Source organism: Scyliorhinus canicula, chromosome 2, assembly GCF_902713615.1.
Source record: "Scyliorhinus canicula chromosome 2, sScyCan1.1, whole genome shotgun sequence".
Taxonomy (NCBI): domain Eukaryota; kingdom Metazoa; phylum Chordata; class Chondrichthyes; order Carcharhiniformes; family Scyliorhinidae; genus Scyliorhinus; species Scyliorhinus canicula.
Genome location: NC_052147.1, coordinates 101,438,669 through 101,465,692, shown reverse-complemented (window position 1 = coordinate 101,465,692; position 27,024 = coordinate 101,438,669). Strand labels below are relative to the sequence as shown.

The window sequence follows — 27,024 nt, the reverse complement described above, 5'->3', positions numbered from 1 at the left end:
AAATGATTAGCCCTTTAGTGCTGCTGGTTGAGGAATTCGTCAGGGGCATTGGACAAAACCTCCATGTTTTTCTTCAAAATAATATCTTACTTTCACAGCAAAGGGCTGTTTTGTTGCCTGTGTGGTAGGTAACATGTGCTACTCAATCCTTGGTTAGTGATGAGGTATTCTGAATCTCAATGAAGAAGATTCGAACGCGTCCAGAAGTAACAAAAGGTTTATCGAGAAACGACAACAATAATTGCATGAGTTCTTTACTTTAACTTTGATACTAGTGATAAGGTTAACAAGATCTAACTACGGTGACTATACGTAACTCCACTAGCCATCTGAACTAATCTGCTATTGCCCTGGTCACAGTAGACCCAAGAGAGAGAAAGACCCAATGTGGTTGCCTTTTATACCCCTGTTGATCCGGCCCTCTAGTGATGTGGCGCTACTGATTACACATTAACCCCTTGTGTACATGCACATATAGAGATCACTACAAGGATTAAAGGTCCCAGTTTAATGTTCAATTCTCGGTACTGCACCGAAGTGTTATTCTAGATTCCATGTCCAAATCTTTGATATAGGACCTGAAATGAGAAATTACGACTAAGCAGCAAGAATGCTATCACTGGTCCGAGGCTTGGAGCAGGTCGAGGTGGTGGCTTGACCTTTTGGTTTCTTGTGTGGTTTTAACCTGGATGGTAAGGCATTCGACTTGGTTATAGGACAGTAACCCAGCAACACGGTAGCACAGTGGTTAGCATTGTTGCTTCACAGTACCAGGGTCCCAGGTTCAATTCTCAGCTTGGGTCACTGTTTGTGCAGAATCTGCACATTCTCTGTGTGTCTGCGTGAGTTTCTTCCGGGTGCTCTGGTTTCCTCCCACAAGTCCCGAAAGACGTGCTGTTAGGTGAATTGAACATTCTGAATTTTCCCTGTCACCCGAACAGGCGCCGGAATGTGGCAACTAGGGGATTTTCACAGTAACTTTATTGCAGTGTTGATGTAAGCCTACTAGTGACAATAAAGATTATTATTAACCATGCTTAACAATGGCAGCCATGAAAAATATAATAACACTGTGAACCATAATGATATATAACAGGATTTATTCAAACCATTAACTGTTTTGAATCAAAAATGTTCTGTTATTTGTGAAAAACTGTAAAAACCTAATAAAAAGTATTTTTTAAAGTGCCCATCGGGTGAGTGATTATCTTGAAATGATTGACATTAGCAAGGTTATGGCTTTACCTTCGAGGTGATGATTAAAGTTCCATAGCAAAACATAAAATAGTTTGCAGAAAACTGAAAACTACAGGATGATCCAGTGCCAAATAAACATAAAGAGCAGCTCTAATACAAAGAGTTATTCACCGGTAGACAGACTGTAAGGATTTGTTACGCTGCCAAGGTGACTTTTAATGATCTGCTCAAGGAGATTGCTCCATTTGAGAAGACCAAACCGACTAAATCAGACATCAGCATACTTGAATAGTCATACTACCTGGAAATTTCATTTTTGGTATGGGGTAAAGAGAAGCTTGTACAATAGATCTGAAGGTGGTAAAGGCTTGGTATATCCTCTATTCTCTTTTCTGCAAATAGTCTGGGTAAAAATCTACAGTCAGGATTATTGTTAATATTGGAATTGTGCTGCAAGAGTATATGCTGTAAATTGGTAATCAAGAGCTGCTGTCTCCAACTGGGGAAGTATAAGGGTTCCATTACAAGAGTATGGTAGGGGGGACTTGGGAGAGTCTGGGCGCAATTCTCCAGAAAAATTTCTGTGTTGTAGCGAGCGAGAATTGTCACTAGCTTCCCCACGCTCGGCCGGCAAGGCGATTCAACGTTAATTAGTCGGGACTGTGCTCGCCAGCCCCCGACTAACAAGGTCAAGCAGCACTTAAGCTGTGCTTACTCAACCAATCGCAGCCAGCTCGCAACAATGGTGCCAAGGGGACCAAGATTCGGGGACGTTGATCTGGGGAGGCCACTAGAAGCAGTGGAGTACAGGAGGGATGTCCTGTTCTCCCGAGGGTTAGCCATAGGGCAACCATGCCGCCTAGGATGAGGTGGCGGCGGCAGGGAGATAAGGGAGTGTGACCAGGAGAGCTGACCTCCAATACAGGAAGGTCAATGATGTACACCAGGCAGCACGAGAAATGACACCCCCCTTCCTCCAACACCCCCCCCCCCCAACGCTTCATCCACCCGCTCCCCCTTCATACACCCGCCAACCCTTCCTTCACACGCGTGTGGCTAACGATGCCCTCTCTGTGTTTACTCAGGAAAAGTTCTCCCATAATCACCTGAAGAGGGCCCAGACTGTGCCCTGGAGGTGACCGGTGTGGCTGACGACAGAGCGGTCACCATGGCCGAGGTGAGGAACCACTGGGCACAACACAGAGGATCTGTCAAATGTGAGTAGTGATTGCCTTACTGGCTGGTTGACTGACTGACCCATTCCTCCGACTGACCACATGTCCATTCTCCAGTAGAGCCTTCAGCCAACAGCGCCAGCCCATCCCAGGCAGCACCCTCTCCAGCCTCCCAGGAGACCACCTCGGAGGAGAGCTCCAAGGATGCAACCATTATAGTTGCGGCACAGCTGTCATCCCCACTCTCCACCAGCGCAGATACACACACCTCGATGGGGCATGTTAGTGATCAGGCTTCTGGGGCACAATCTGGTGAGCACCACACTGCTGCTGATGTACATCAGGAGGAGGCAGGAACCCCCAGGCGAGACAGCAGTCGGAGATCTGCTGGATCCTAGGACCCAGCTGGGTCCCAGCCTGATGCTGAGCCTGTGGAACAGGGTTACCCGGAGCTTTTTATAGAGGTGTTTTCTTTGCTCTGACCTTCCCATAAAGGCCAGGTGCTGTATCCGAGTGCTGCCCCCTGGCACTGCTAACCGACACTCAAGAGCTCCTGGTCTTTCTGCGTGAGAAAATGTTTCCTCGTCATCCCTTTAATCCTTCTACCAATCACTTAGCAACTGTATAATTGGAAGGATTTTTTAAAAATCCGGCCATCTCTTTAACACCCTGCAGCCCAGCAGCTCCTGGGGATCTGTGAACAACTCTGGCCCCAGGCACATCTCCAGTTTTCTTTGCTCCACCACATGTGGTCTTGCCCTCAGTTTCCTAATCAGAGCGCTGGATTTTCCTCCCTCCCAACTCCTTAAGATCTCTTTAGAATTTATCGTTTTGACTAAGTTATTGGTCACCTGTCCTAATATCCCAAGTGACTCAGCATCAGATTCTACTGGATAATTCTTTGGGATGTTTCACTATGCTGGAGGCGCAAGTTGTTTCAAAGAAAGCAGAAGCAACAGAAACGAAAGGACTGAGAGTCAGTGGCTCGAGATCACCTGCTCATGGCCCTGGGAGGTTGAAATAAAATGAAAATCGCTTATTGTCACGAGTAGGCTTCAAATGAAGTTACTGTGAAAAGCCCCTAGTCGCCACATTCCGGCACCTGTTCGGGGAGGCTGGTACGGGAATTGAACCATGCTGCTGGCCTACCTTGGACTGCTTTCAAAGCCAGCGATTTAGCCCCGTGTTAAACCAGCCCCAAATAAAGATCCAGGCGTGAAACTATTATTTAGTAATTGTAAACCACGTGTTTATTGAGAGCTCAAGCAAGATGTCTTTCAGATCATAGAGTTACAAAGGCGGAGAAGCAGAAAAGTACACGCATCAAACCTAGTCAGTGTTAATCTGAGACATGATGACAAGGAATGGACAGCTGCAAAGTGTTGATGAGGAAGCCTCTTTCTGTGGCAGGGCCTGCCTCACATTGGACCCGCACTACGCAAACTGGAATTGACATCATTACGCAGGAATTTTCACTTTCTGACACCACACAGACAGATATTTTATGGTGAAAGTGCCTTACCGCTGATGAGTACGAGATACTTGGAAAAAGTTTCCCCAAGGGAACTGTTGGGAATTGGCTTTGACTGAGGCACTGTGTAAAAGTTAAAATGTCCTTTACTGTTTGGGCGGGTTTTAGGCCAGCAACTATTACAAAGTCTAATTACCCAATATTAAACTGCAGCTGCAACTTCTCAGGTGATTTGGTCATGTCAAAAACTCCACTCAGTGCAGGCTATCCATTATAAATTGATGCGTCTTCCATGCAGAAGACTCCCTCTATATGTGGTACAAAGATTTTCTTTTTATTTAAAAATGAAAATGGAGGTTTTTTTTGTAAAATCCTAATTTAAAAATGTACATTGGTTGATATTGTACGATGCTGGTTACATTTGCAAGGCAGGTCTCTCAAATCTATTACTCAATCTGTTCTCTGATAACAGGTCAAATGTCAGCCTTAGTGTGTTAGTTTTCTGTTCATTTTTTCAGTATCACTCCCCACCTTCATAAATTTAATAAAAGGAGCTTGCAGTCCTTCTCAGTACTTTATGAGCAGATTGATGCACGTGTTCTCATACATCAACGGTCATTGTTCAGTCTCGAGGGACAGTTGCAAAACAAAAACGGAGAACTGAGTTGCGTGTGTCTTCTTATTTCACGTCAATTCAATCTTCAAGTCCTTCCCATGCTTGCGGATGAGCTTACTGTGATTGTGATCCACAGACCACAGGGATGGAAGGTGCCGGGGTCGCATGTAGTCCAAGAAGTGCTGTCGCCAGCGTTTTTCCAAAGACATTAGGGCTGGGAGCCCACCAAGAGCACAGGACTGCGCCACCTTCAGGCCATGGGGGACATAGTTCTCGTTGAATATCCTGATGGAGAGAAAGAGAAGCCGGTTGAACAAGATATGCATTGTCGTTCTGCCCATATATCAAACTCCATTATAGACCATAATTCATATTAGAATGCAGAAGCTAGGGAGGTATCTGAAGTAGAACGAAATACATGGTTATGCTAATATGTTTGATGATGGAAAATAAACACTTGTTTCTGTGATGTGACACCAAGTAGGAAAATAAGTTGTCAAGAGGAGGCAGAGTGTCTACAAAGGGGGAGAGACAAGTTAAGTGAGTGGGCAAAAATTTGGCAGATGGAGCATAACGTGGGTAAACGCGAACTTGTTCACTTTGGGCAGGAAGAATAAAGAAATGTAGCATACCATTTAAATGGAGAAAGATTGCAGAATTCAGTAGTACAGTGGGAGCTAGGTGCCTTGGCACACGAATCACTTTGGCCCGTAACTTTGAAGCTTCCCAGCATTTTAACTAGAAAGTGCTCCGAAGATGTACTGGAGACCACCCCCACCCCAACCCCTGTCGGTCCGCAAACAAGGACTACCCTGCAATTGCAACCATCTGTAAGGACAATTTAAATTGGAGACTTCGGAGGGTTTTGACCGTCTTACCAGAACAGTTACCCAGGAAAAGTTAGAAGAATTAAAACCATTCTAACTCGTGAGTAACTACTGAACCCCCCCCCCCCCCCCCCCCCCCACCCCGTGCCAAAGCTGACCAACTGACCACCTTCACCCCCACAAAACCCGATCCCCAAACCCCCCCACTGGCCAAGCAAGCTCCCTCAATAATCAGGCCCCCACATCCCCATTGAACACCCCCAACCCCCCTCCCACCTGACCCCCCCAATCACCAGGCCAATCTCACTGATCAATCTCTACCCTCCCATGACCACCCAATCCCCTCCCCTGACCACGTGACATCGACTCTCTCTCTCACACACACACACACACACACACACCTTACTATTTACCTCACAAATCTACTTTCTCCAAGACTTCTGAAAATGGCTGGATTTTTAAACTTACCTGCTTTACATTAGCTCGTGCCTTCCTTACCTCTGACTCTCCAGGACTCGAAGGCCTCAGGACTGCGCTGCCCTACATAGTTCTCGCCTGGCTTGAGTCAAAAGGCCAGGTGAGAAAAGAGCAGCTGGATTTCCAGGTAACTAGGAGTGGAGCGGCAATCTGACTCTGCTTACCACACTGCAAAAGTTTAGGCTCATAACTGCTGCCTCACAGTGCCAGGGACCCCAGTTCAATTCCAGCCTTGACCGACTGTCTGAGTGGAGTTTGCACATTCTCCTTGTGTTTGCGTGGGTTTCCTCTGGGTGCTTCGGTTTCCTCCCAAAGTCCAAAGATGTGCAGCTTAGGTGGATTGGCCATGTCAAGTTGCCCCCGAGTGTCCAAAGGTGTGCAAGTAAGGTGGGGTTACAGGAGATAGGGCGGGGGAGTGGGTGCTCTTTCGGAGGGTCAGGCAGACTCAGTGAGCCAAATGGCCTCCTTCTGCACTGTAGGGATTCTATGGTATACTAAAGTTAGCATGCAGATAGAGTAAGCGATTAGGAATGTTGGAATTTATCGCAAGAGGAATGGAATATGAAATTAGGGAAGTTTTACTGCTGTTGTACAGGGCCTTGGTGAGAACACATCTGGAGAAATATGTGCCTTTTTTGGTCTCGTTATTTAAAAAAAGATATAATTGCTTTGGAAGAAGTTAGAAAAGGTTCAATGGGATCATTCCTGGCATGAAGGGATTGTCTAATGAACAACAGTTGAACAGGTTAGACTGATACCCACTGGGGTTTGGAAAATGAGAGGTAATCTTATTGAAACATACAAGAACCTGAGGAGATCTAACAGGGTGGATACCTGGAGGATGTTTCCTCTTGTGGGAGAGACTAAAACTAGGGAACACAGTTTAAAAATAAGAGGTCTCCTGTTTAGGACAGAGATATGGAGAAACATTTTCTCCCGAAGGGGCGTTGGTTTGTGGAATTCTCTTCCCGAGAAAGCCATGGAGCTCAGCCATTCAATTTATTCAAGGCTGAGTTAGATTTTTGAAGCACAAAGGAGGCAAGGATTATGGAAGGTACACAGTGAACTGGAGTTGGGACCACAGCCAGATCAGCCATGATTTTAATGAATGATAAAGCAGGCCCGAAAGACTGAATGGCCTTTTCCTGCTCCCGTGTTCCTACACATATTCTGTATAATTTTAATTATGACTTTAAAGAATAGTGATATCACTGGTGACAGCATTGAAGCAAAGCTTCCTCTGCATTCAACAATGCTCATTAATCTCAACCCTCAGAAGAACCCTGACACACCCAACCAGCATCATGCGATTTCCCACACCAATTACTTAAGTGGTCAACCAACAAGCCCTTTGGCCACCAGAACTGGGCAGCAATTCTTTATCTTGTCTACTGTATGTGCAGTTCACCATCTATTGAAATCAGTCTCCTTACACAGACTCAGAAGCCCAGGTAGCAGCCATTTGACCCTTGACCCATTATTGCTGCTCTGAGTTTGTTAATCAGCCTCACTCCCCCTGATCGTTTTCCATAATCTGACATTTTGTAAGTGTACATCCAGTTTACTTTTGGATGTTATTACCGCATCTGGTCCCACCACCCTTTCAAGCAGTGAATTTCAGATAACAACAGCTGGTTCAATGTTATGCCCATCTTCCCCTGACCTTTTTTTCCCCAATTATCTTAAATCTGGTTACTGACCCTTCTTCCAACTGAAATAGTTTCTTCTTATTTACTCTTTTCAATATCACTCAATTTTCATCACACGACATTCTGACTCTCGGGCAATTGGGGATGGACGATAAATGCTGGTCTTGCCAGCGATGCCAACATCCCAAAGACAAATTTGTAGAAAACAAAACTTCGATTATATCTCCCCTTGACCTTCTCAACTCGAAGCAGAATAATTGCAGCTTCTTTAGTCTCTCCACAGAACCATCTTTCTCCTCTCTATGAAATAATATCTCCCATTAAAGGATTGAGTCAGAAGTTATCTCAAAGCATATTAGGTTTATGCAGCACAGGGAAATCACTGGGCTGGATAAAATGGGAGGAAAAGGGTGGGGGAGGTAGTGGGTGGCACCCCCACCCACCCACATCTCCCCCAGGACCTAAGTCAGTGTTGATTTTTTCTCTACATCTTGCTATAACTGTAACATTATATTCTCCAGTCTCTCCTTCCTTCCTTATGTACGGTGTGCATTGTTTGTACAGCATGCAAGAAACAATACTTTTCACTGTATATTAATACATGTGACAATAATAAATCAAATCAAAGTGGAGCTAACTAATTCCATACTGGCCCATGCCCGCAGCCTTAATATGCTGCAATCGGGCTTCACAGGGCCAAGTGGAACTTCTGCCCCCCAACTGGGATGGTAGTATCACCCTCTGGATTGGCCGGCAGCCCCAGCAGTGCCAAGAGCACTTTAGTGGCCATTGCTGGGACTGCAGCAAGGAGGGAGGCCAAACGTTTTATGGTGCCAGCAGTGCATTATCAAGGTTAACTGGCTTGGTAAAAAAACAAATTGACCTCTGATTGTAAAAACAGCCCAAAGGCCGTCACACTGTGCCTTGTCAGAATCTGTGTGCACATTTTTTCCTATGTGTCAGTTTGGCTCATGGCAGACTTCATCTTGGAGTCAAAGGTCATGGATTTATGTCCCACTGAACAATCTGAACACATGATCGAGGCGAACAATCTAGTGAAGACGGTCTGAATGCTGCACTATTGGAAGATGGCCATTCTTCAGATGAGACGTCAGAAACAGGGCTTTGTCTGTCCTCTGAGGTGGAAATAAAAAATTCTATGGGCACTACTGGAAGAAGAACAGGGGTGTTCACCCAGTATCCCAGTCAATATTTATCCCTCATCCAACACAACGAAAACAGGTTACCTGCTGATTATTACATTGCAGTTTACGGGGTCTTGGTGTGTGCAAATTGGTTGTCAAATATCCCTGAATTACAACAGTGACCAACGTCATACTTCATTAGTTCTGAAGTGCATTGGAATACCAGGAGATCACAAAAATCTCTGAAAATGGGAAGCTTTTTCTTACGTAAATTAAAGGTTTTTTTCTCCAATGTAAACAGCGTTCCGGAGGGATTCTATGAATTTTGTAAATACAAGTTGTTTGTCGCAATTGTACATTGTGAATGAAGAATTTTCTCACCGAGTTTCCAGCGATGCTCCTTCTTCCAGGATCTCTGTAGTCAATGTCTCCACACCGTAGAAAGCCTTCAGGATGCCCTGCAGTTCTTTCTGCCGAGCCTCGGGAAGACTTTCGGCATGCAACAAGGCCCGTGCTCCGGAACGCACCTGCCTACGGACCGGGTCCTCCAGCAGACGGACACTTTCCTCACAACCAATTGGTGCACTGAACTCCCCAGCTAGCTGCTGCTTTAGGACATTGTCATAATAATTCGAGGTGGCATGGCAGGCAGTGCACAGGAGTAGAACGTCATGAGAACTGTGGTCTTTCATTTGGATCGGGAAGTGTCTTCGGTATTCGTGGGGAACAATGTTCTTCCTGAATAAACATAAATCATCGCAACTACTTTATCTAAAATACGGTGAAAACATATTATATGGGTCACAAAAAGTGACATTACAAATCTGGGCCAGAATGGGGGTGGATTGGCTAATTCTCCAATCAATACAGACTGGGATTAACTTTATATAATTTGTGTACTCGCCACCTGTGCTCACTGATTTGCATCAGCATCAGATCTGGCAACACCTTAATTTTAAAAAAATCATGTCTTTTCAAATGTCTTGCTTCTCATCTCCTTCAGCTCCACAACCCTCGAAGATTTCTATTCTAATAAAACTTTGATCTCTTGAACATCTTCCCGCCAGCGTGGCCAGGCCTTCAGCTGTCTCGACTGTAAACCATGGAGTTCTCTTCTTAAACCTCCCCGTGTCTCTCCCTCCCTCACATACTTTAAGGCACTCCTTCAAAACCTAACTCTTTGACGAAGTCTTTGGTTACAGTGGCTACAAGAGTAGTTCAAAGGCCTGCAGGAACCGAGCATATCTGGTAAATAAGCTGAGCTGGGTCCACCATTGACAGCTGTGTCTTCAGCTGCCTGCGCACTAAACACTCTCGCCCTCTCCTCCTTCAAGAAGCTCCTTAAACACTACCTCTTTGACCAAGCTTTTGGTAAAGTGCCCTAATATTTCTCCTCAGGGCGCACTGTTAAATTTTGTTTGATAATGCTCCTGGAAAGTACCTTACTTTCACACTTCATAACATTAAAGGAGCTGTGCAAATGTAGGTTATTGTTCAGCATTTCAATGCACCGATGTTGGAATATTCGGATGCATCAAATTAGTTGGAGGCTGATATGGAAATGCTGAAGCTGCGAAAAGGTGAGGGAAACGTGTAGCCCAGCTCAGACCAAATGTTAAGTAGTCAGATCAGACAAGGCAAAATAGTCCATTATGTTTTTCACTAAGTAACATGTATGGTAATGCACTATGTTAGCCTTACAGGGTAAGTAAAAGGCAGGAATGGTTGAATTCTCGACTCGTCCTCTTACAAACATCTCACATTTCACTGCAAGATTGAAATCCTTCACTCACCTGATGTAAGACTCTCTCTTGCCACACACAACACACAGGTTCTCCTTGGTTGTCAGGTAATAGTCTTCCTGAGACTCGGGCCTTCCTGACGGTTCAAACGTCAGCTTCACAACAAATGGGGCCTCGCTGATGAGCTCTGAATGAAGAACAAGACGCCTGTTCAAATTCAAGACTTCATTTTTGAGAAACAAAAACAAATGAAGTAACTTTCTCAGCCATTACTAGAATTATAAACTTGCAGTGTACTTAACTCCTCGAAGTAGCTAATTAGATTCTTTTAAGAGAAAGTACAAATCAACATCCTAAGAAATTTTTTTAAAAGTAATACTGTTACTGGGTCCAGAAGTAGGATACAGGGGAAGGGAGAAGGTATACATAAATAAACTTTGCAAATAATAATAAACTTGCAGAGTGGGTGAAAAATTGGCATAAACAGTTCAACACTGATAAATGTGAGATAGCACAGCTTGGTGGGAAGAATAGGGAGTTCACTCATTACTTTGAGCTCTATGTTTGAGCAAGCAGTGGCAAGGTTTGTTTTCCAGGACAGTTCCAAAGAAGAGATCCTGGAATGGCAATGGGCAGGCTGTGGCAGCGAGGTCCAGGTTGAGGGCAAGGCCCAGGGCAGGACACAGTGGGCAGGTGAGAAGTTGGGGACAGTGCCAGTGAAGGAGAAGGGTGGCGTGTGTGAGCGAGGGGCGGAGGGGTGCGAGAGGGGGGTGGGTGGGGGTGCGAGAGGGAGGGATGGTGGGGGCACGAGAGGGAGGGGGCAGGGAAGAGAGAGGGAGGGGGAGCGAGAGGGAGAGAGACGGGCAGCAAGAGGGGAGTGGGGCATGTGACGGGGTTGGGGCGTGAGGGGCAAGGGGGTAGAAGCATGGGGGGGGGGAGGCGCGAGGGGTGGGTGGGGGCACAAAATGAGGGCGTGAGGGTGCAAGAGGGGGAGGGGGAGCAAGAGGGAGTGAGAGCGAGGGGGAGCGAGAGAGGGGGAGCGAGAGAGGGGGAGCGAGAGAGGGGGAGCGAGAGAGGGGGAGCGAGAGAGGGGGAGCGAGAGAGGGGGAGCGAGAGAGGGGGAGCGAGAGAGGGGGAGCGAGAGTGGGGGCGGTGTAAGAGGGAGGGATTATGGGGGCGCGAGAGAGGGAGGGGGCGGTGTGAGAGGGAGGGGGCGGTGTGAGAGGGAGGGGGCGGTGTGAGAGGGAGGGGGCGGTGTGAGAGGGAGGGGGCGGTGTGAGAGGGAGGGGGCGGTGTGAGAGGGAGGGGGCGGTGTGAGAGGGAGGGGGCGGTGTGAGAGGGAGGGGGCGGTGTGAGAGGGAGGGGGCGGTGTGAGAGGGAGGGGGCGGTGTGAGAGGGAGGGGGCGGTGTGAGAGGGAGGGGGCGGTGTGAGAGGGAGGGGGCGGTGTGAGAGGGAGGGGGCGGTGTGAGAGGGAGGGGGCGGTGTGAGAGGGAGGGGGCGGTGTGGAGAGGGAGGGGGCGGTGTGAGAGGGAGGGGGGCGGTGTGAGAGGGAGGGGGCGGTGTGAGAGGGAGGGGGCGGTGTGAGAGGGAGGGGGCGGTGTGAGAGGGAGGGGGCGGTGTGAGAGGGAGGGGGCGGTGTGAGAGGGAGGGGGCGGTGTCAGAGGGAGGGGGCGGTGTAAGAGGGAGGGGGCGGTGTAAGAGGGAGGGGGCGGTGTAAGAGGGAGGGGGCGGTGTAAGAGGGAGGGGGCGGTGTAAGAGGGAGGGGGCGGTGTAAGAGGGAGGGGGCGGTGTAAGAGGGAGGGGGCGGTGTAAGAGGGAGGGGGCGGTGTGAGAGGGAGGGGGCGGTGTAAGAAGGGAGGGGGCGGTGTTGTAAGAGGGAGGGGGCGGTGTAAGAGGGAGGGGGGCGGTGTAAGAGGGAGGGGGCGGTGTAAGAGGGAGGGGGCGGTGTAAGAGGGAGGGGGGGGGGTGTAAGAGGGAGGGGGCGGTGTAAGAGGGAGGGGGCGGTGTAAGAGGGGAGGGGGCGGTGTAAGAGGGAGGGGGCGGTGTAAGAGGGAGGGGGCGGTGTGAGAGGGAGGGGGCGGTGTGAGAGGGAGGGGGGGGTGTGAGAGGGAAGGGGCGGTGTGTGTGAGAGGGAGGGGGCGGTGTGTGTGAGAGGGAGGGGGCGGTGTGTGTGAGAGGGAGGGGCGGTATGAGAGGGAGGGGGCGGTGAGAGGGAGGGGGCGGTTGAGGGAGGGGGCGGTTGAGGGAGGGGGCGGTTGAGGGAGGGGGCGGTTGAGGGAGGGGGCGGTTGAGGGAGGGGGCGGTGAGGGAGGGGGCGGTTGAGGGAGGGGGCGGTTGAGGGAGGGGGCGGTTGAGGGGAGGGGGCGGTTGAGGGAGGGGGCGGTTGAGGGAGGGGGGCGGTTGAGGGAGGGGGCGGTTGAGGGAGGGGCGGTTGAGGGAGGGGGCGGTGTGAGTGGGAGGGGGCGGTGTGAGTGGGAGGGGGTGGTGTGAGTGGGAGGGGCGGTGTGAGTGGGAGGGGGCGGTGTGAGTGGGAGGGGGCGGTGTGAGGGGGAGGGGACGGTGTGAGGGGGAGGAGGCGGTGTGAGGGAGGGGGCGGTGTGAGAGGGAGGGGGTGGCGTGAGGGAGGGGGCGGTGTGAGAGGGAGGGGGCGGTGTGAGAGGGAGGGGGCGGTGTGTGTGAGTGGGAGGGGGCTGTGTGAGAGGGAGGGGGCTGTGTGAGAGCGAGGGGGCGATGTGAGTGCGAGCGGGCGGTGCTAGAGGGAGGGGGCGGTGTGAGAGGGAGGGGGCGGTGTGAGAGGGAGGGGGCGGTGTGAGAGGGAGGGGGGCGGTGTGAGTGCGAGCGGGGCGGTGCTAGAGGGAGGGGGCGGTGTGAGAGGGAGGGGGTGGTGTGAGAGGGAGGGGGGCGGTGTGAGTGCAAGGGGGCGGTGCTAGAGGGAGGGGGGCAGTGTCGAGAGGGAGGGGCGGTGTGAGAGGGAGGTGGCGGTTGAGTAGGGTAGTGGGGGCTGGGTGTGAGAGGGAGGGGGGCGGTGCTGAGAGGGAGGGTGGCGGTGTGAGGAAGAGGGGCTTGGGTGAGAGGGAGGGGGCGGTGGAGAGGGATGGGGACGGTGTGAGAGGGAGAGGGCGGTGTGAGAGGGAGTGAGAGGGCGGTGTGAGAGGGAGAGGGGCGGGTGGAGAGGGAGGGGGGGGCGGTGTGAGAGGGAGGGGGCGGTGTGAGAGGGAGGGGGCGGTGTGTGTGAGAGGGAGGGGCGGTGTGAGAGGGAGGGGGCGGTTGGAGAGGGAGGGGGCGGTTGTAAGAGGGAGGGGGGGGTGTAAGAGGGAGGGGGGGAGGTGTGAGAGGGGGGGCGGTGTGAGAGGGAGGGGGCGGTGTGAGAGGGAGGGGGCGGTGTGAGAGGGAAGGGGCGGTGTGTGTGAGAGGGAGGGGGGGGTGTGTGTGAGAGGGAGGGGGCGGTGTGTGTGAGAGGGAGGGGGCGGGTATGAGAGGGAGGGGGCGGTTGAGGGAGGGGGCGGTTGAGGGAGGGGGCGGTTGAGGGAGGGGGCGGTTGAGGGAGGGGGCGGTTGAGGGAGGGGGCGGTTGAGGGAGGGGGCGGTTGAGGGAGGGGGCGGTTTGAGGGAGGGGGCGGTGAGGGAGGGGGGGCGGTTGAGGGAGGGGGCGGTGTGAGTGGGAGGGGGCGGTGTGAGGGAGGGGGCGGTGTGAGTGGGAGGGGGCGGTGTGAGTGGGAGGGGCGGGGTGTGAGTGGGAGGGGGCGGTGTGAGGGGGAGGGGACGGTGTGAGGGGGAGGAGGGGTGTGAGGGGGGGGGGGGTGTGAGAGGGAGGGGGGGTGGCGTGAGGGAGGGGGCGGTGTGAGAGGGAGGGGGCTGTGTGAGAGGGAGGGGGCGGTGTGTGTGAGTGGGAGGGGGCTGTGTGAGAGGGAGGGGGCTGTGTGAGAGCGAGGGGGCGATGTGAGTGCGAGGGGGCGGTGATAGAGGGAGGGGGGGTGTGAGGGGGAGGGGGCGGTGTGAGAGGGGAGGGGGCGGGTGAGTGAGTGCGAGCGGGCGGTGCTAGAGGGAGGGGGCGGTGTGAGAGGGAGGGGGTGGTGTGAGAGGGAGGGGGCGGTGTGAGGAGGGGGCGGTGTGAGAGGGAGGGGGCGGTGTGAGGGGGAGGGGCGGTGTGAGGGGGAGGGGGCGGTGTGAGGGAGGAGGGGGCGGTGTGAGGGGGAGGGGGCGGTGTGAGGGGGAGGGGGCGGTGTGAGGGGGAGGGGGCGGGTGTGAGAGGGAGGGGGCGGTGTGAGAGGGAGAGGGCGGTGTGAGAGGGAGAGGGCGGTGTGAGAGGGAGAGGGCGGTGTGAGAGGGAGGGGGCGGTGTGAGAGGGAGGGGGCGGTGTGAGAGGGAGGGGGCGGTGTGTGTGAGAGGGAGGGGGCGGTGTGAGAGAGGGGGGGGGGTGTGAGAGGGAGGGGGCGGTGTGAGAGGGAGGGGGCGGTGTGAGAGGGAGGGGGGCGGTGTGAGAGGGAGGGGGGCGGTGTGCGAGGGAGGGGGCGGTGTGAGAGGGAGGGGGGCGGTGTGAGAGGGAGGGGGCGGTGTGAGTGAGAGGGGGCGGTGTGTGTGGGAGGGGACTGTGTGAGAGGGAGGGGGCGGTGTGAGAGGGAGGGGGCGGTGTGAGTGGGAGGGGGCGGTGTGAGTGGGAGGGGGCGGTGTGAGTGGGAGGGGGCGGTGTGAGAGGGAGGGGGCGGTGTGAGAGGGAGGGGGCGGTGTGAGAGGGAGGGGGCGGTGTGAGAGGGAGGGGGCGGTGTGAGAGGGGGCGGTGTGAGAGAGAGGGGGCGGTGTGAGGGAGGGGTCGGTGTGAGGGAGGGGGCGGTGTGAGTGGGAGGGGGCGGTGTGAGTGGGAGGGGGCGGTGTGAGAGGGAGGGGGCGGTGTGAGAGGGAGGGGGCGGTGTGAGAGGGAGGGGGCGGTGGTGAGAGGGAGGGGGCGGTGTGAGAGGGAGGGGGCGGGGTGAGTGGGAGGGGGCGGTGTGAGAGGGAGGGGACGGTGTGAGTGAGAGGGGGCGGTGTGAGAGGGAAGGGGCGGTGTGAGGGAGGGGGCGGTGTGAGAGGGACGGGGCGATGTGAGGGAGGGGGCGGTGTGAGAGGGAGGGGGCGGTGTGAGAGGGAGGGGGCGGTGTGAGAGGGAGGGGGGCGGTGTGAGAGGGGGGGGCGGTGTGAGAGGGAGGGGACAGTGTGAGAGGGAGGGGGCAGTGTGAGAGGGAGGGGGCAATGTGAGAGGGAGGGGGCTGTGTGAGAGGGAGGGGGCTGTGTGAGAGGGGAGGGGGCGGTGTGTGAGAGGGAGGGGGCGGTGTGAGAGGGAGGGGGCGGTGTGAGAGGGAGGGGCGGGTGTGAGAGGGAGGGGGCGGTGTGAGAGGGAGCGGGCGGTGTGCGTGGGGAGCCGGGGGCGGCTGTGAGTGGGAGGGGGTGGTGTGAGGGAGGGGGCGGGTGTGAGAGGGAGGGGGCGGGTGTGAGAGGGAGGGGGCGGTGTGAGATGGAGGGGCGGTGTGAGAGGGAGGGGGCGGTGTGAGTGCGAGTGGGCGGTGCTAGAGGGAGGGGGCGGTGTGAGAGGGAGGGGGTGGTGTGAGTGGGAGGGGGCGGTGTGAGTGGGAGGGGGCGCTGTGAGAGGGAGGGGGCGGTGTGAGAGGGAGGGGACAGTGTGAGAGGGAGGGGGCAGTGTGAGAGGGAGGGGGCAATGTGAGAGGAGGGGGCAATGTGAGAGGGAGGGGGCTGTGTGAGAGGGAGGGGGCTGTGTGAGAGGGAGGGGGCGGTGTGAGAGGGAGGGGGCGGTGTGAGAGGGAGGGGGCGGTGTGAGAGGGAGGGGGCGGTGTGAGAGGGAGCGGGCGGTGTGAGTGGGAGCGGGCGGTGTGAGTGGGAGGGGGTGGTGTGAGGGAGGGGGCGGTGTGAGAGGGAGGGGGCGGTGTGAGATGGAGGGGGCGGTGTGAGAGGGAGGGGGCGGTGTGAGTGCGAGTGGGCGGTGCTAGAGGGAGGGGGTGGTGTGAGTGGGAGGGGGCGGTGTGAGTGGGAGGGGGCGCTGTGAGAGGGAGGGGGCGGTGTGAGAGGGAGTGGGCGGTGTGAGAGGGAGGGGGCGGTGTGAGAGGGAGGGGGCGGTGTGAGGGGGAGGGGGCGGTGTGAGGGGGAGGGGGCGGTGTGAGGGGGAGGGGGCGGTGTGAGGGGGAGGGGGCGGTGTGAGGGGGAGGGGGCGGTGTGAGAGGGAGGGGGCGGTGTGAGAGGGAGGGGGGCGGTGTGAGAGGGAGGGGGCGGTGTGAGAGGGAGGGGGCGGTGTGAGAGGGAGGGGCGGTGTGAGAGGGAGGGGGCGGTGTGAGAGGGAGGGGGCGGTGTGAGAGGGAGGGGGCGGTGTGAGAGGGAGGGGGCGGTGTGAGAGGGAAGGGTCGGTGTGAGAGGGAGGGGGCGGTGTGAGAGGGAGCGGGCGGTGTGAGTGGGAGCGGGCGGTGAGTGGGAGGGGGTGGTGTGAGGGAGGGGGCGGTGTGAGAGGGAGGGGGCGGTGTGAGAGGGAGGGGGCGGTGTGAGTGCGAGTGGGCGGTGCTAGAGGGAGGGGGCGGTGTGAGAGGGAGGGGGAGGTGTGAGTGGGAGGGGGCGGTGTGAGTGGGAGGGGGCGCTGTGAGAGGGAGGGGGCGCTGTGAGAGGGAGGGGGCGCTTTGAGAGGGAGGGGGCGGTGTGAGAGGGAGTGGGCGGTGTGAGAGGGAGGGGGCGGTGTGAGAGGGAGGGGGGCGGTGTGAGAGGGAGGGGGCGGTGTGAGAGGGAGGGGGCGGTGTGAGTGAGAGGGGGCGGTGTGAGAGGGAAGGGGCGGTGTGAGAGGGAGGGGGCGGTGTGAGAGGGAGGGGGCGGTGTGAGTGTTGATATTTTCTGTTTAATGTGTGTCAAATTTTATCTTTCCAAAATTTGCTTAGCAGTCCTGCAAGTGTGAAAAAAATAAATGCGTGCACCCCCAAGCCTCTTGGAAAGATTGGGCAAACCTGGATAGAGGATATCGAGGCACTGGAATCAGCATAGAGGATTAGTATGCAATGGAGGGGGTACAGGGGATACTATCGGCACTGTAGTGGGTATTGGGGTTAAAGAGGCGCTAGGAAAGGATTCCAGAAATGCATGCGTATATACTATACCCGTTAGGAAAGGATTGATAGGCCGGGGCGGCATTGGGGAGGGGATCAATTAAAACAGGGTCCTATAATTAAATTAACTGAAACAAGAGATAGGTCAGTGAAAAATGTTTTTAAAAAAAAACAATCAGACGGAGGAACAATCCGGATTCTGTCGCTCAGTCTTAGAACAATTCAGAATGTCCCGTGCAGCAATTGATGACCAAGTCATTTCTTACTGGTCCCCACTACCATTTTGATTTCCCCTCTGTGGTTCATTACTCTGAGTAGTGACTGTAAGGTAAATTTGTATTCCTCCGATAGTGCAGACAAACCTACCCCCAATGCCCTTGTCTATGTACCATTGAGCCTTCTTCCTGTCGCAGGTGCACAGAGGTTGTCCATCTGGGGCATGGAGGAAACAATTGTCATAGAGTGGTGATTTCCTGCAAACAGTAAAACAAATTGCAATCATTCCACTGAAGTAATAATCAGATCCCACTTCTATCCTGCACAGGACCTGATAGAACAATGGTACAGCTCCACATGCCAACTGAGGTTTACATTCTGACAGCGCCGGGGACCCGGGTTCGACTCCAGCCTTGGGTGCCCGTCTGTGTGGACTTTGCACGGTCTCCCCGTGTCTGCGTGGGATTTCTCCAGGTGCTCTGGTTTCCTCCCACAGTCCAAAGATGCACAGGTTAGGTGGATTGATCATGATCAATGCACGGGGTTGCGGGGTTAAGACGGGGGAATGGGTCGAAGTAGATTGCTCTTTCGGAAGATCGGCGCAGACTTGATGGGCTGAATGGCCGCCTTCTGTACTGTAGGGATTCTATGGATAGAGGCCAGTGAAAAAACCCAAAGGATGAAAACTCAATTTTAGCAATTAACTAATGTGCAAGTTTCAAAAGACATTTGGTACTCGAAGGTTAACCTGCTCTGTCTAATTTCAGTGACGTGTGCCAGTTGCAAAACACTTGTTTTGGCTGGTTTTTAGTGCAGTTCACTGCTGTTGTGACTAGTTTACTTTGAGCATCGGCCCTACACAGGTAGTCAAGCTACCTTTAAGTTGTTGCTTGGTAGTACAGAACTTCAGTACTGAAGAAAAGGGACATGTTGTCGAAGCTTTTCATTTAGTACTCAACAGAACAATACTCAGGAATACCAAAGGTAATGGGATGACAATCCAAAGTGCATGAAAAGAGTGCTGCTCTGTTGGAAATGGACTCTGAATGGTAGAGGCAATGCAATGGAGAATGCACCAGTTAACGGCTGACTGACAGTTAACTACCAAACTTTACTTAAATTCAAACTGATTAGGTTGACTCTGATTGGTGAAGGCATTGCCCTGGGAATGAACCAGAGAATGGATTAGTTGTTTAGTTGAAAAAAAGCCCAATGTGTGTACAAGTTCTTTTTATCTGCAACGGGCAGGGCCTTGTGTACTAATATATGTAGCTTCCAACAGGCATTGGTGAGCCACACTGCAAACCCAACTGATAATCTTAAATTGGTTGTTAGTGTAATTCTTAACACACTCAGGACAGAGTTCACTTACCATCCAAACAGCACACTCTTCTCAAAGGAAATTGTTGTTTCCTTTACATTTGGTATTTTTTTTAAATTGTTCTGATGAGTGCAAGATGAAAAGTTTCCGCAGCATGTGTCTTTGTTTAACTATCTTCCAGTTATTGAAAATGCTACGCTTGCACTCACCTCCTTTGTGCACAACTTTATTTCCCGGGGTCATGTTTTTGTAACACTTTGCATGTCAAATTCTCCCCCTTATGAATTTTTTGTAGGTTTACATGTTTGCCAATATAGTGAGTGTGGAGGCTGATTACTGGATTCCTATAAATTTCTTTTTCACCTGCCACTTCCACCACCACCCCACAACTAAATTTTCTGATTTAAAGGTTTAAATGAAACAAAATATATATTTTACAATAATTAAGCTGCCTTTCGTGTTTTTTAATGCTTGCTAAATTTGTACTTGAAGACCTTGGCTTCCACCAGGAACTTAGGCTTTGAGTTGATAATTTTGCCATTATTTAAAAAAAAATTAAATTTAGTGTACCCAATTCATTTTTTCCAATTTAAGGGACAATTTAGCGTGTTCAATCCACCTACACTGCACATCTTTGGGTTGTGGGGTGAAACCCACGCAAACACGGGGAGAATGTGCAAACTCCACACAGACAGTGACCCAGAGCCGGGATCGAACCTGGGACCTCGGCACCGTGAAGCTGCAGGGCTAGCCCACTGTGCCACCGTGCTGCCCATTTTGCCATTATATTAATATTCTGTGGTTTGAGCATGTATTTAATTCCACAGGATACACATTACTGTTCAGTCCCAAGTACAGAGGCAGTAAAAGGTTCAGAGTACAAGGAAATTAGCCTACACGCCGCCCCCTTTTACCTGGCAGAATATCCCACCCCCAGTGGTTTATGCTGGGTTTTTCTCGGGTCTTGCGTGTTCAGCTCTGACTGGTTGGCCCCAAGCTTCTTGTTTCGTCGTCTCTGCTGAGAGTTCATCTCTCCCGTCCCATCTTCCCCTCTGCTGCAGCCCACTTTGCCCTTAAATGGGATGTCCACCAGGCCCTGGCAGCGTGCCAGCATCTGCCTCCAGCTGGGCTCACATTCAGTTGAGGTGCTATCTTCAAGTGGTGCAGAACTGAATCCCAGGAGGTGAAAGAACAGAGCCACAGAGACCTGGGCATCTTGTGCAGCATACGTTACCTGTCAGCACAATGCAGAATGTAGAAGCAAGACACTGACTCAAAACATTATCTACAACCTGCAAAAACATACAAACAGATATGAATATATTTCCTGCCCACAATCAAATCAAATTATGTCAGATCTGTGACCTCACTTTAATCTCACAGGTATTCAGCTAACAAAAAGATTTGGAATTAAAAATGGATCCAGTTTCAACTGTCATTTGTAGAAGTTCCAAACTTCTACCATCCTTTGTGCGGAAAAGTGTTTCCTAACTTCACTCAGTAATGTTCTCTTGCCCTAGATTTACCAACCAGTGGAAATAGTTAACCACCCAATCAATTCTCTGTTAGACTTTGGAAACTACAATCAAGTTCACCCTTAATCTTCCGCATTGCAAGGAACAGGAGCCAAATTTGAGTCATCTCTCCTCATAATTTAACCCTCGAAGTCCTGGTATTGTTTTAGTAAATCTAAGCTGCACTTCCGAATATTCACAGTGCTCCATGGTTATCTGACCAGGGCTATGTAGCACAACTTTGAATTCCTTGTATTTGAACTCTAGATATAAAGGTCAGCATTTCATTAGCTTTTTAAATTATTTTTCAGACATGTCCCCAATATTTTAGTGATCTATCTAATTGAACCTACACTGCTTCTCATTTGTCATTACTTAGAAAATACTCTGGTTTATCTTTCTTCGGTCCAAAATGGAAGGCCAATACTGAAATCCATTTGCCATAGTTTTGCCTGCAACAACTTCTTGTATTCATATCATGTATATAATGTAATTAAACAATCCGCGGCACTTCACAGAAGCATTACAAAAGAATATGAGGAAATTCCAAAGTTTAGTGCCTAGGCAGCTGAAGGCATGGTGGAACGGTTAAAATGGGGGGATAAACCAGAGGTGGGAATGAATGAGCGCTGGTAGCCAGAGGGCCAAGGTCATGGCGGATTTTTGAAAACCAGGATGAGAATTTTAAAATCAATATGTTGCTTGATCGGGAGCCAATACAAGTCGGTGAGTACAAGGATGATGGGGAACGGGATTTGGTGCAAACTAAGACACAAGTGGCATAGTTTTAGATGACCTCAAGTTTATGGAGGGTAGAATGCAGGATACCAGCCATCATTGCGTTGGAATATACAAGTCCAAAGTTACCAAAGACATAAATGAGGGTTTCAGCAGCCGATGAGCTGGTACAAGGGTGAAGCTGGGATGCTAGGGAGGTAGAGATAGTGCTTTTATTTTCTAATTACAGTTAATTGCAGTAGTGCTTGTGAAGTGGAGCTACATCAGGAAGAGTTGGCCATGCCTTCACAAGACTCGGGCTCAGCTGGCTCCGGCTGACAGCACCCAGTCAGGGCCCCTGCTCAGGGATACCAGACCCACTACCTGTGGGTGTGTCGAGAGAGGAGAAGATTAAGGGAGTAAACCCTAACTGAAAATCTGGAGTGGTGTCTCGTAAGGTGATCATACGTTATTTTTGGCATGTTCAGACAGCTCCTGCAGTCAAGCTGGTGCCAAACGTCGTGATCTGCACTTCCTTGGACCCCACCAGCAAGGCCGAGAGGGGGTCCTGATGCTTGGGCAGCCCAAACCCCCATTTAATCCACCCAGGCACATACCATAGGGAGATCACTCCATAGTCGCCTCACAGCGACCAAAACAACATGGTAGGCAGCAGTTACGGGCCATGGAATGCCTTTGACAGTGGGATAGATCACCGCATCTCATCGGACAGCTACCGCTTGCCTCAAACCAGGCAGCCCGCAGTTAGTAACGTTCTGTCGCATCACAGTCTACCAACATCAACGAGTGCTTGGAGCTTAGGATCATTGCCTGACAAGTGGAGTGTACCACCACACCAAGCAAAATGAAGAGAAGACACGTAGCAGTTGACAAGACACCAGGAAGAGAGAGCCAGACGCTGCCAAACCAGTGACTCATTGTTGTGCACCCATTGTCTCTTGAGACAAGGAGACCAAGAAACAGTCAATTTGCTTATGTTCATCTTCATGAGACTGCATGCCTGATTCAATATCAGCTTCCTTGGGATCATGCTGATCTCTTCCACTATAAATGCTGACTCAAAGTAATTATTTAACAAGTTTGCCATTTCCTTATTTTCACTTATATTACAATTTCATTTTTTAAGGGGCCCATATTACTCAACTTTTTTCTCGACTCTAGACTTTATTTCCTAATATAATTGCAAACATTTTTGGTGTTGATATTGATATCCCTTGCAAGATTTTTTTTCCTGCTACCTATTTGTACCGCTTCCTATCTGTCCCATCATGTTTGCTGGTGTTTAAAGCTCTCCAATTCACCAAGTTCTGAGCAACTTTGTGTATTCTTGTGTTAAGTTCAATGTTATCCGTTACCCGTCAAGTCGCTGATGTTTTTTTTTCCATTAGTAAACTATTTGTTTTTTAACATTCTGCTACTGTACAGTTGCTATCAGAGGGCCTATACACAATGCTACCATAACCATGAATCTTTTTTTTGAACACTTCTCACTGACCTATCATTTTAGCCAATTTTGAGATTTGCATACTTTAGTGTGGATAATCCTGTTGAAGTCAGACTTTGTCTTTTTGTCCATGACATCTTTGTCAATCTTTCCCTCGCCTCCACCTATCGTTGGCCCTCTATCCAGCCCTTACTGCTCCACCACCATCCCCCCAGAGTGTAAATATTATCCTGTTTCCAGTTCTCTCTCGCTCTGACAGAGTCATCCAGATTTGAAACATTAATTCTGTTCTCTCTTCACAGATGTTGTCAGATCTATTGACATTTTCCAGCGTTTTCTGTTTTTGTTTCAGTATTTAAGGGAGTTAGTGTGTCATTTTTCAGGTGAGACATTAAACCAATGTCCCATCTGCCATATCAGGTGGACCCAAAAGATCTCATGGCAAATATTAAGGTAGAGTTGGAGAGTTCTCCACGCTGGCCTGGTCTATGGTTATCCCTCAACCAACATTACTAAGACAGGTAATCTGGTCATTATCAGGTACCTTCTTGTGGGAGCTTGATGTGCATAACTTGGCTGCCATGTTTCCTTCATTAAAACAATGACTACAGAATACTTGGCCCTGCATTTACCGAAATCTTAAGCGATAATAAAACGGATTGTTTTGCGACTGTATGCTCAACAAGGAAACTTGACATTCCATTTTTTTTTAAAAAAGTTAAAATCAACAACTTGATGGTGTTGCAGTACCAAACTAATACTGTACCCTGTGAAGTGTTGGATAATGCAGACTTGCGAGGTTAACATATACCACCAACACTGAGAAAGGTTCAACTCTATTTTATTAACTAACTATAAACTAATCGACATATGAGAACTGTGGGTTTAAACAATGCTAATTTAACTAGAGACCTAAGCCTGTCCGAACCAGTTGATTCTCTCAGCACGTGTTGTGAGTCTGTGCTGGGCTGGATGAGTTCCTGTTACACTCAGAGGCAGCATCCAGAATGAACGGGAACCGTGGTGCCCTCTGCCTTTATAGTGTGTGTATTCCAACTGGTGATTGGCTGCGGTGTTTGTGCATGTTGATTGGTCCCAGTGTATGTCCATCGGTGTGTGTCTGCACCATGATATACTGGTGTATATTATGACACCCTGAACAAAGTAGCTACTTATATTTTTATAGTGCCTTTAGCATTTTAGATGAAATGTTTGACAGCTGGAGGAAACATTAGAACATGGTATAAGAGGAGTTTTGAGGATTCTCTCAGGTGAAGAAGAAGGGGTTGAGAGGTAAAGAGGTTTAGGAAGGCAATTCCAGAGTTTAGGGCTTGGGCAGCTGAGAACACAGTTGTCAAAGTCGGCGACATGTGGGAAGTTCGGGACGCGCGCACCGGGGAAATTGGGGACGTGCGGGAGGACAGAGTTGGAGAAAGGCAGAATTCTCTAAGCTGTAATGCTGGGAGGAGATTACAGAGATAGTGAGGGACAAGGCTTTGGAGGGGTTGTAACACAAGCCATTGCTGGAAGGAGAATAAATGTAGGTCAGTGAGGACAAGGCTGCCGCATGGGCAAGTATGAATTAGGATACAGGCAGATTTATTGTTGAGCTTAAAGTTACAGAGGAAGAAAGGAGGCCAGCCAGGAGGACATTTGAATAGTCGATGGCAAAAGCATGGATGTGGTTATAAGCAATAAATGAGCCAATGCAGGGGCAATGACAGGTGATGTTTTATGGAGATGGAAGTGATTGAGAATCACTATTGAGTCCCATTCCAAAAGCCCAAAGGAAATGGAATGTGAAGGAAGCACCTTCATCTCTCAAAAGAAAATATGGAATAATATGCTTACAATATTCAAAATAAATTGATGGACATTCCCTTAACAAGAGTACCTGCTCATTTGTGAGTTCTTTTGCTTCCCAATTGCTACATCGCAGGTGGAGGGACTTGTCGAGGGTAAAATGCAAGATGTCTTGAGCCAAGGACTTCAGGCTGAGGGCACAGGTAAAATTACACTTTCTGCCATAAAAACAAAAAGGTAACCGGGGCTAAATGCAGGAAGCTATTAAAAAATGCTTAAAATGTAACATTCACCAAACAATGGCAAGAAAACTCTCCACAGAAGATTATAGCACAGCACCATGTATCCTTTAATAAATTACAGTAAGAAATGCAGAGTGAAATCTAAAGAAGCAACACATTCAAACACTTGAAATGGAATCTAGAGAAAGAAAAGTTAAATAACTCTAACCCCATTGCTCAAAATTCCAATACATCAGACCATGTCAATTATATTGAAACTGTAATAGTTCAGATATTAGCCATCGCATCAGGACTCCATCAGGAACAACACTTTCCCCTTTCGCTCAGTGAATTAAATTCCAATGCACTCTAAACTTGCCCTAATTTACTCTCATTATACTGGATTCCAACAAAGCAAACCCTATTCCCTCAAATGTCATTTATAAATCCCACACATAGGAGCACATTATTTAACTGGAAGCTCATTGCAAGTATCTGCAGGGCCTCTGACTTTTTTTAGGTGGCTCTGCAATAGGTATTTTCAATGTTCAGGGTGTCACTCCGTGTGACATAATTGCTACTTTACAGCAAAAGTATAACCGCCAAATGATTATGCAACAAAGCACACAACGTTTACTTGAATATTTTTCAACCATTTTTCGTTCCTCAGTAACTAAGAATGCTCTTGCCCAGAAGTGTGCAAAATTTAAAGAGAAGTACTTTTGATTAAATTTATCTATTGAGTTGTCTTCGGCATCTTTTAGTGTCCTCATTCATTCGTCCACTTGAAATCTTCAGCTTCTTCCAACATCCTGGGTCACAACGTGATCTTTCTATCCAGAGCTTAACTCTGGGAGATGCATTTAGATTGTGCCGGCTGATTATGTAACATGTACATGTCCCAGATGTATCAGTATAATTCAGTTTGCTGTACTCAGGAATGGTTCTTAAGTTCCCAGCAATTTCTGCCCAGTGGCTTGTTTACAAATAATTTTGAAACCCAAAAATACAATCTGTACTTGCAAAATTTACAGATTTCTTTTTCCAAAAATGAGTTACAATTATGTATGTGACAGGAAAAAAAAATGATTGTGTTCTAAATACGCATTTGTCTTCTATGAAAAGTGAAGTAAACCGAGGGAAATACTTTCCTCATTTAATAACAATTATACATTTTTTTTAAACTTACCGCTGTCTAGAGGGAACTGGAGAAGCTAATGGCTGCCTTCTGTATGTCTGCCAAAGCTGTGATTAAGGTGTCATAAAAGTGAGATAATCCTTGATTTTGTAGGGGGTGGGGGGGGGTGGGGGGTGGGTTCTGTGGTAGATTTGAGAAGCATTTGCATGTTTCCAGATATCTGCCAAATGGAATATTGTTTTGGGCTGGAGGTGCCTGGGGTGCAGTTAACCTATGCTTTAGGTACTGGGGAGATATAGAAAAGAACTATAGATTGCAGAGTTTGCTGGGACATTATATCTGGTCAACTTAGGGTTAAAGCTTACTTCACAAACCGTCAGCAGTTGAAACCACACATTGCAAAAATAATCCTGCAGCAACTGAGGCCATCTATATTCTTAGCTTCAGGTTTAACCAGTGGGGACGTGATAACCAATATCAGACAATAAGCTAATCAGATGAGAATAACGATATTAAGTGTGGAACACATAGCAAACTCTGCAAAATCATATTAAAGAGGAACCATTACACGGGAATCCATGGAACTTGTTTACCCAAGTGTATAAATATGTTGTAATTACTGGTGATTTGCGGAGGTGCTGCACACTCACCTTGTGCACAAGTAAAAAAATAAACTAATAATCTGACGGTACTGCTCATGTGTTAGAGTCTTACTCAGAGTCGAGATTTCGACAGTACAAATGATGTAATTAAGAGGAGTCAAGTCTGTCTGTAATTGCAGTTTGCCATAGGATTTTAGTCTGACAAGATGTGTCTTTTAGTTTTGCTACCAAAACGTTCTCTCCAAGGTCTATGCACAGAGAAAAGTAAGTAAAACCTGATTATTAACTTTATTTGTAAGTGGTATTTGAACTAGGTTGATTTGCTTAATTGGAATATTTAGTGGTAGATTTAATAATAATAATCACTTATTGTCACAATTCGGCTTCAATGCAGTTACTGTGAAAAGCCCCTAATCGCCACATTCCAGCACCTGTTCCGGGAGGCCAGTACGGGAATTGAACCCGCGCTGCTGGCCTTGTTCTGCATTGCAAGCCAGCTATTTTGCCCACTGTGCTAAACCAGCCCCTGGGGATTTATGAAATGGGGATTTATGAAGTTAGTTAAGAGTTCCTTCTTTGTGCTAAGAACTGTGATCTGTAAAACTATTTCTTTGTTGTTCATATAGTTAATTCTGTGTTTAAAGCAAACTTTGTTTTA

The 27,024-nt window shown here is 50.0% G+C and overlaps 1 protein-coding gene across 1 annotated transcript in view; it reads right to left on the bottom strand.

Moving 5' to 3' along the window:
* Positions 1-3,599: 3,599 nt before the first annotated feature.
* Positions 3,600-27,024, bottom strand: part of exd2 (exonuclease 3'-5' domain containing 2) — a 113,779-nt gene continuing 90,354 nt past the window's right edge. The window contains exons 3-8 of the mRNA XM_038790257.1: positions 24,497-24,623; positions 19,821-20,140; positions 17,736-17,842; positions 10,351-10,486; positions 8,939-9,295; positions 3,600-4,744 (exon numbers count right to left, since the gene is read on the bottom strand). Coding sequence (XP_038646185.1) covers positions 4,528-4,744; positions 8,939-9,295; positions 10,351-10,486; positions 17,736-17,842; positions 19,821-20,140; positions 24,497-24,623 — 1,264 coding nt within the window. The 3' untranslated portion in view covers positions 3,600-4,527. The remainder of the gene's footprint in view (positions 4,745-8,938; positions 9,296-10,350; positions 10,487-17,735; positions 17,843-19,820; positions 20,141-24,496; positions 24,624-27,024) is intronic.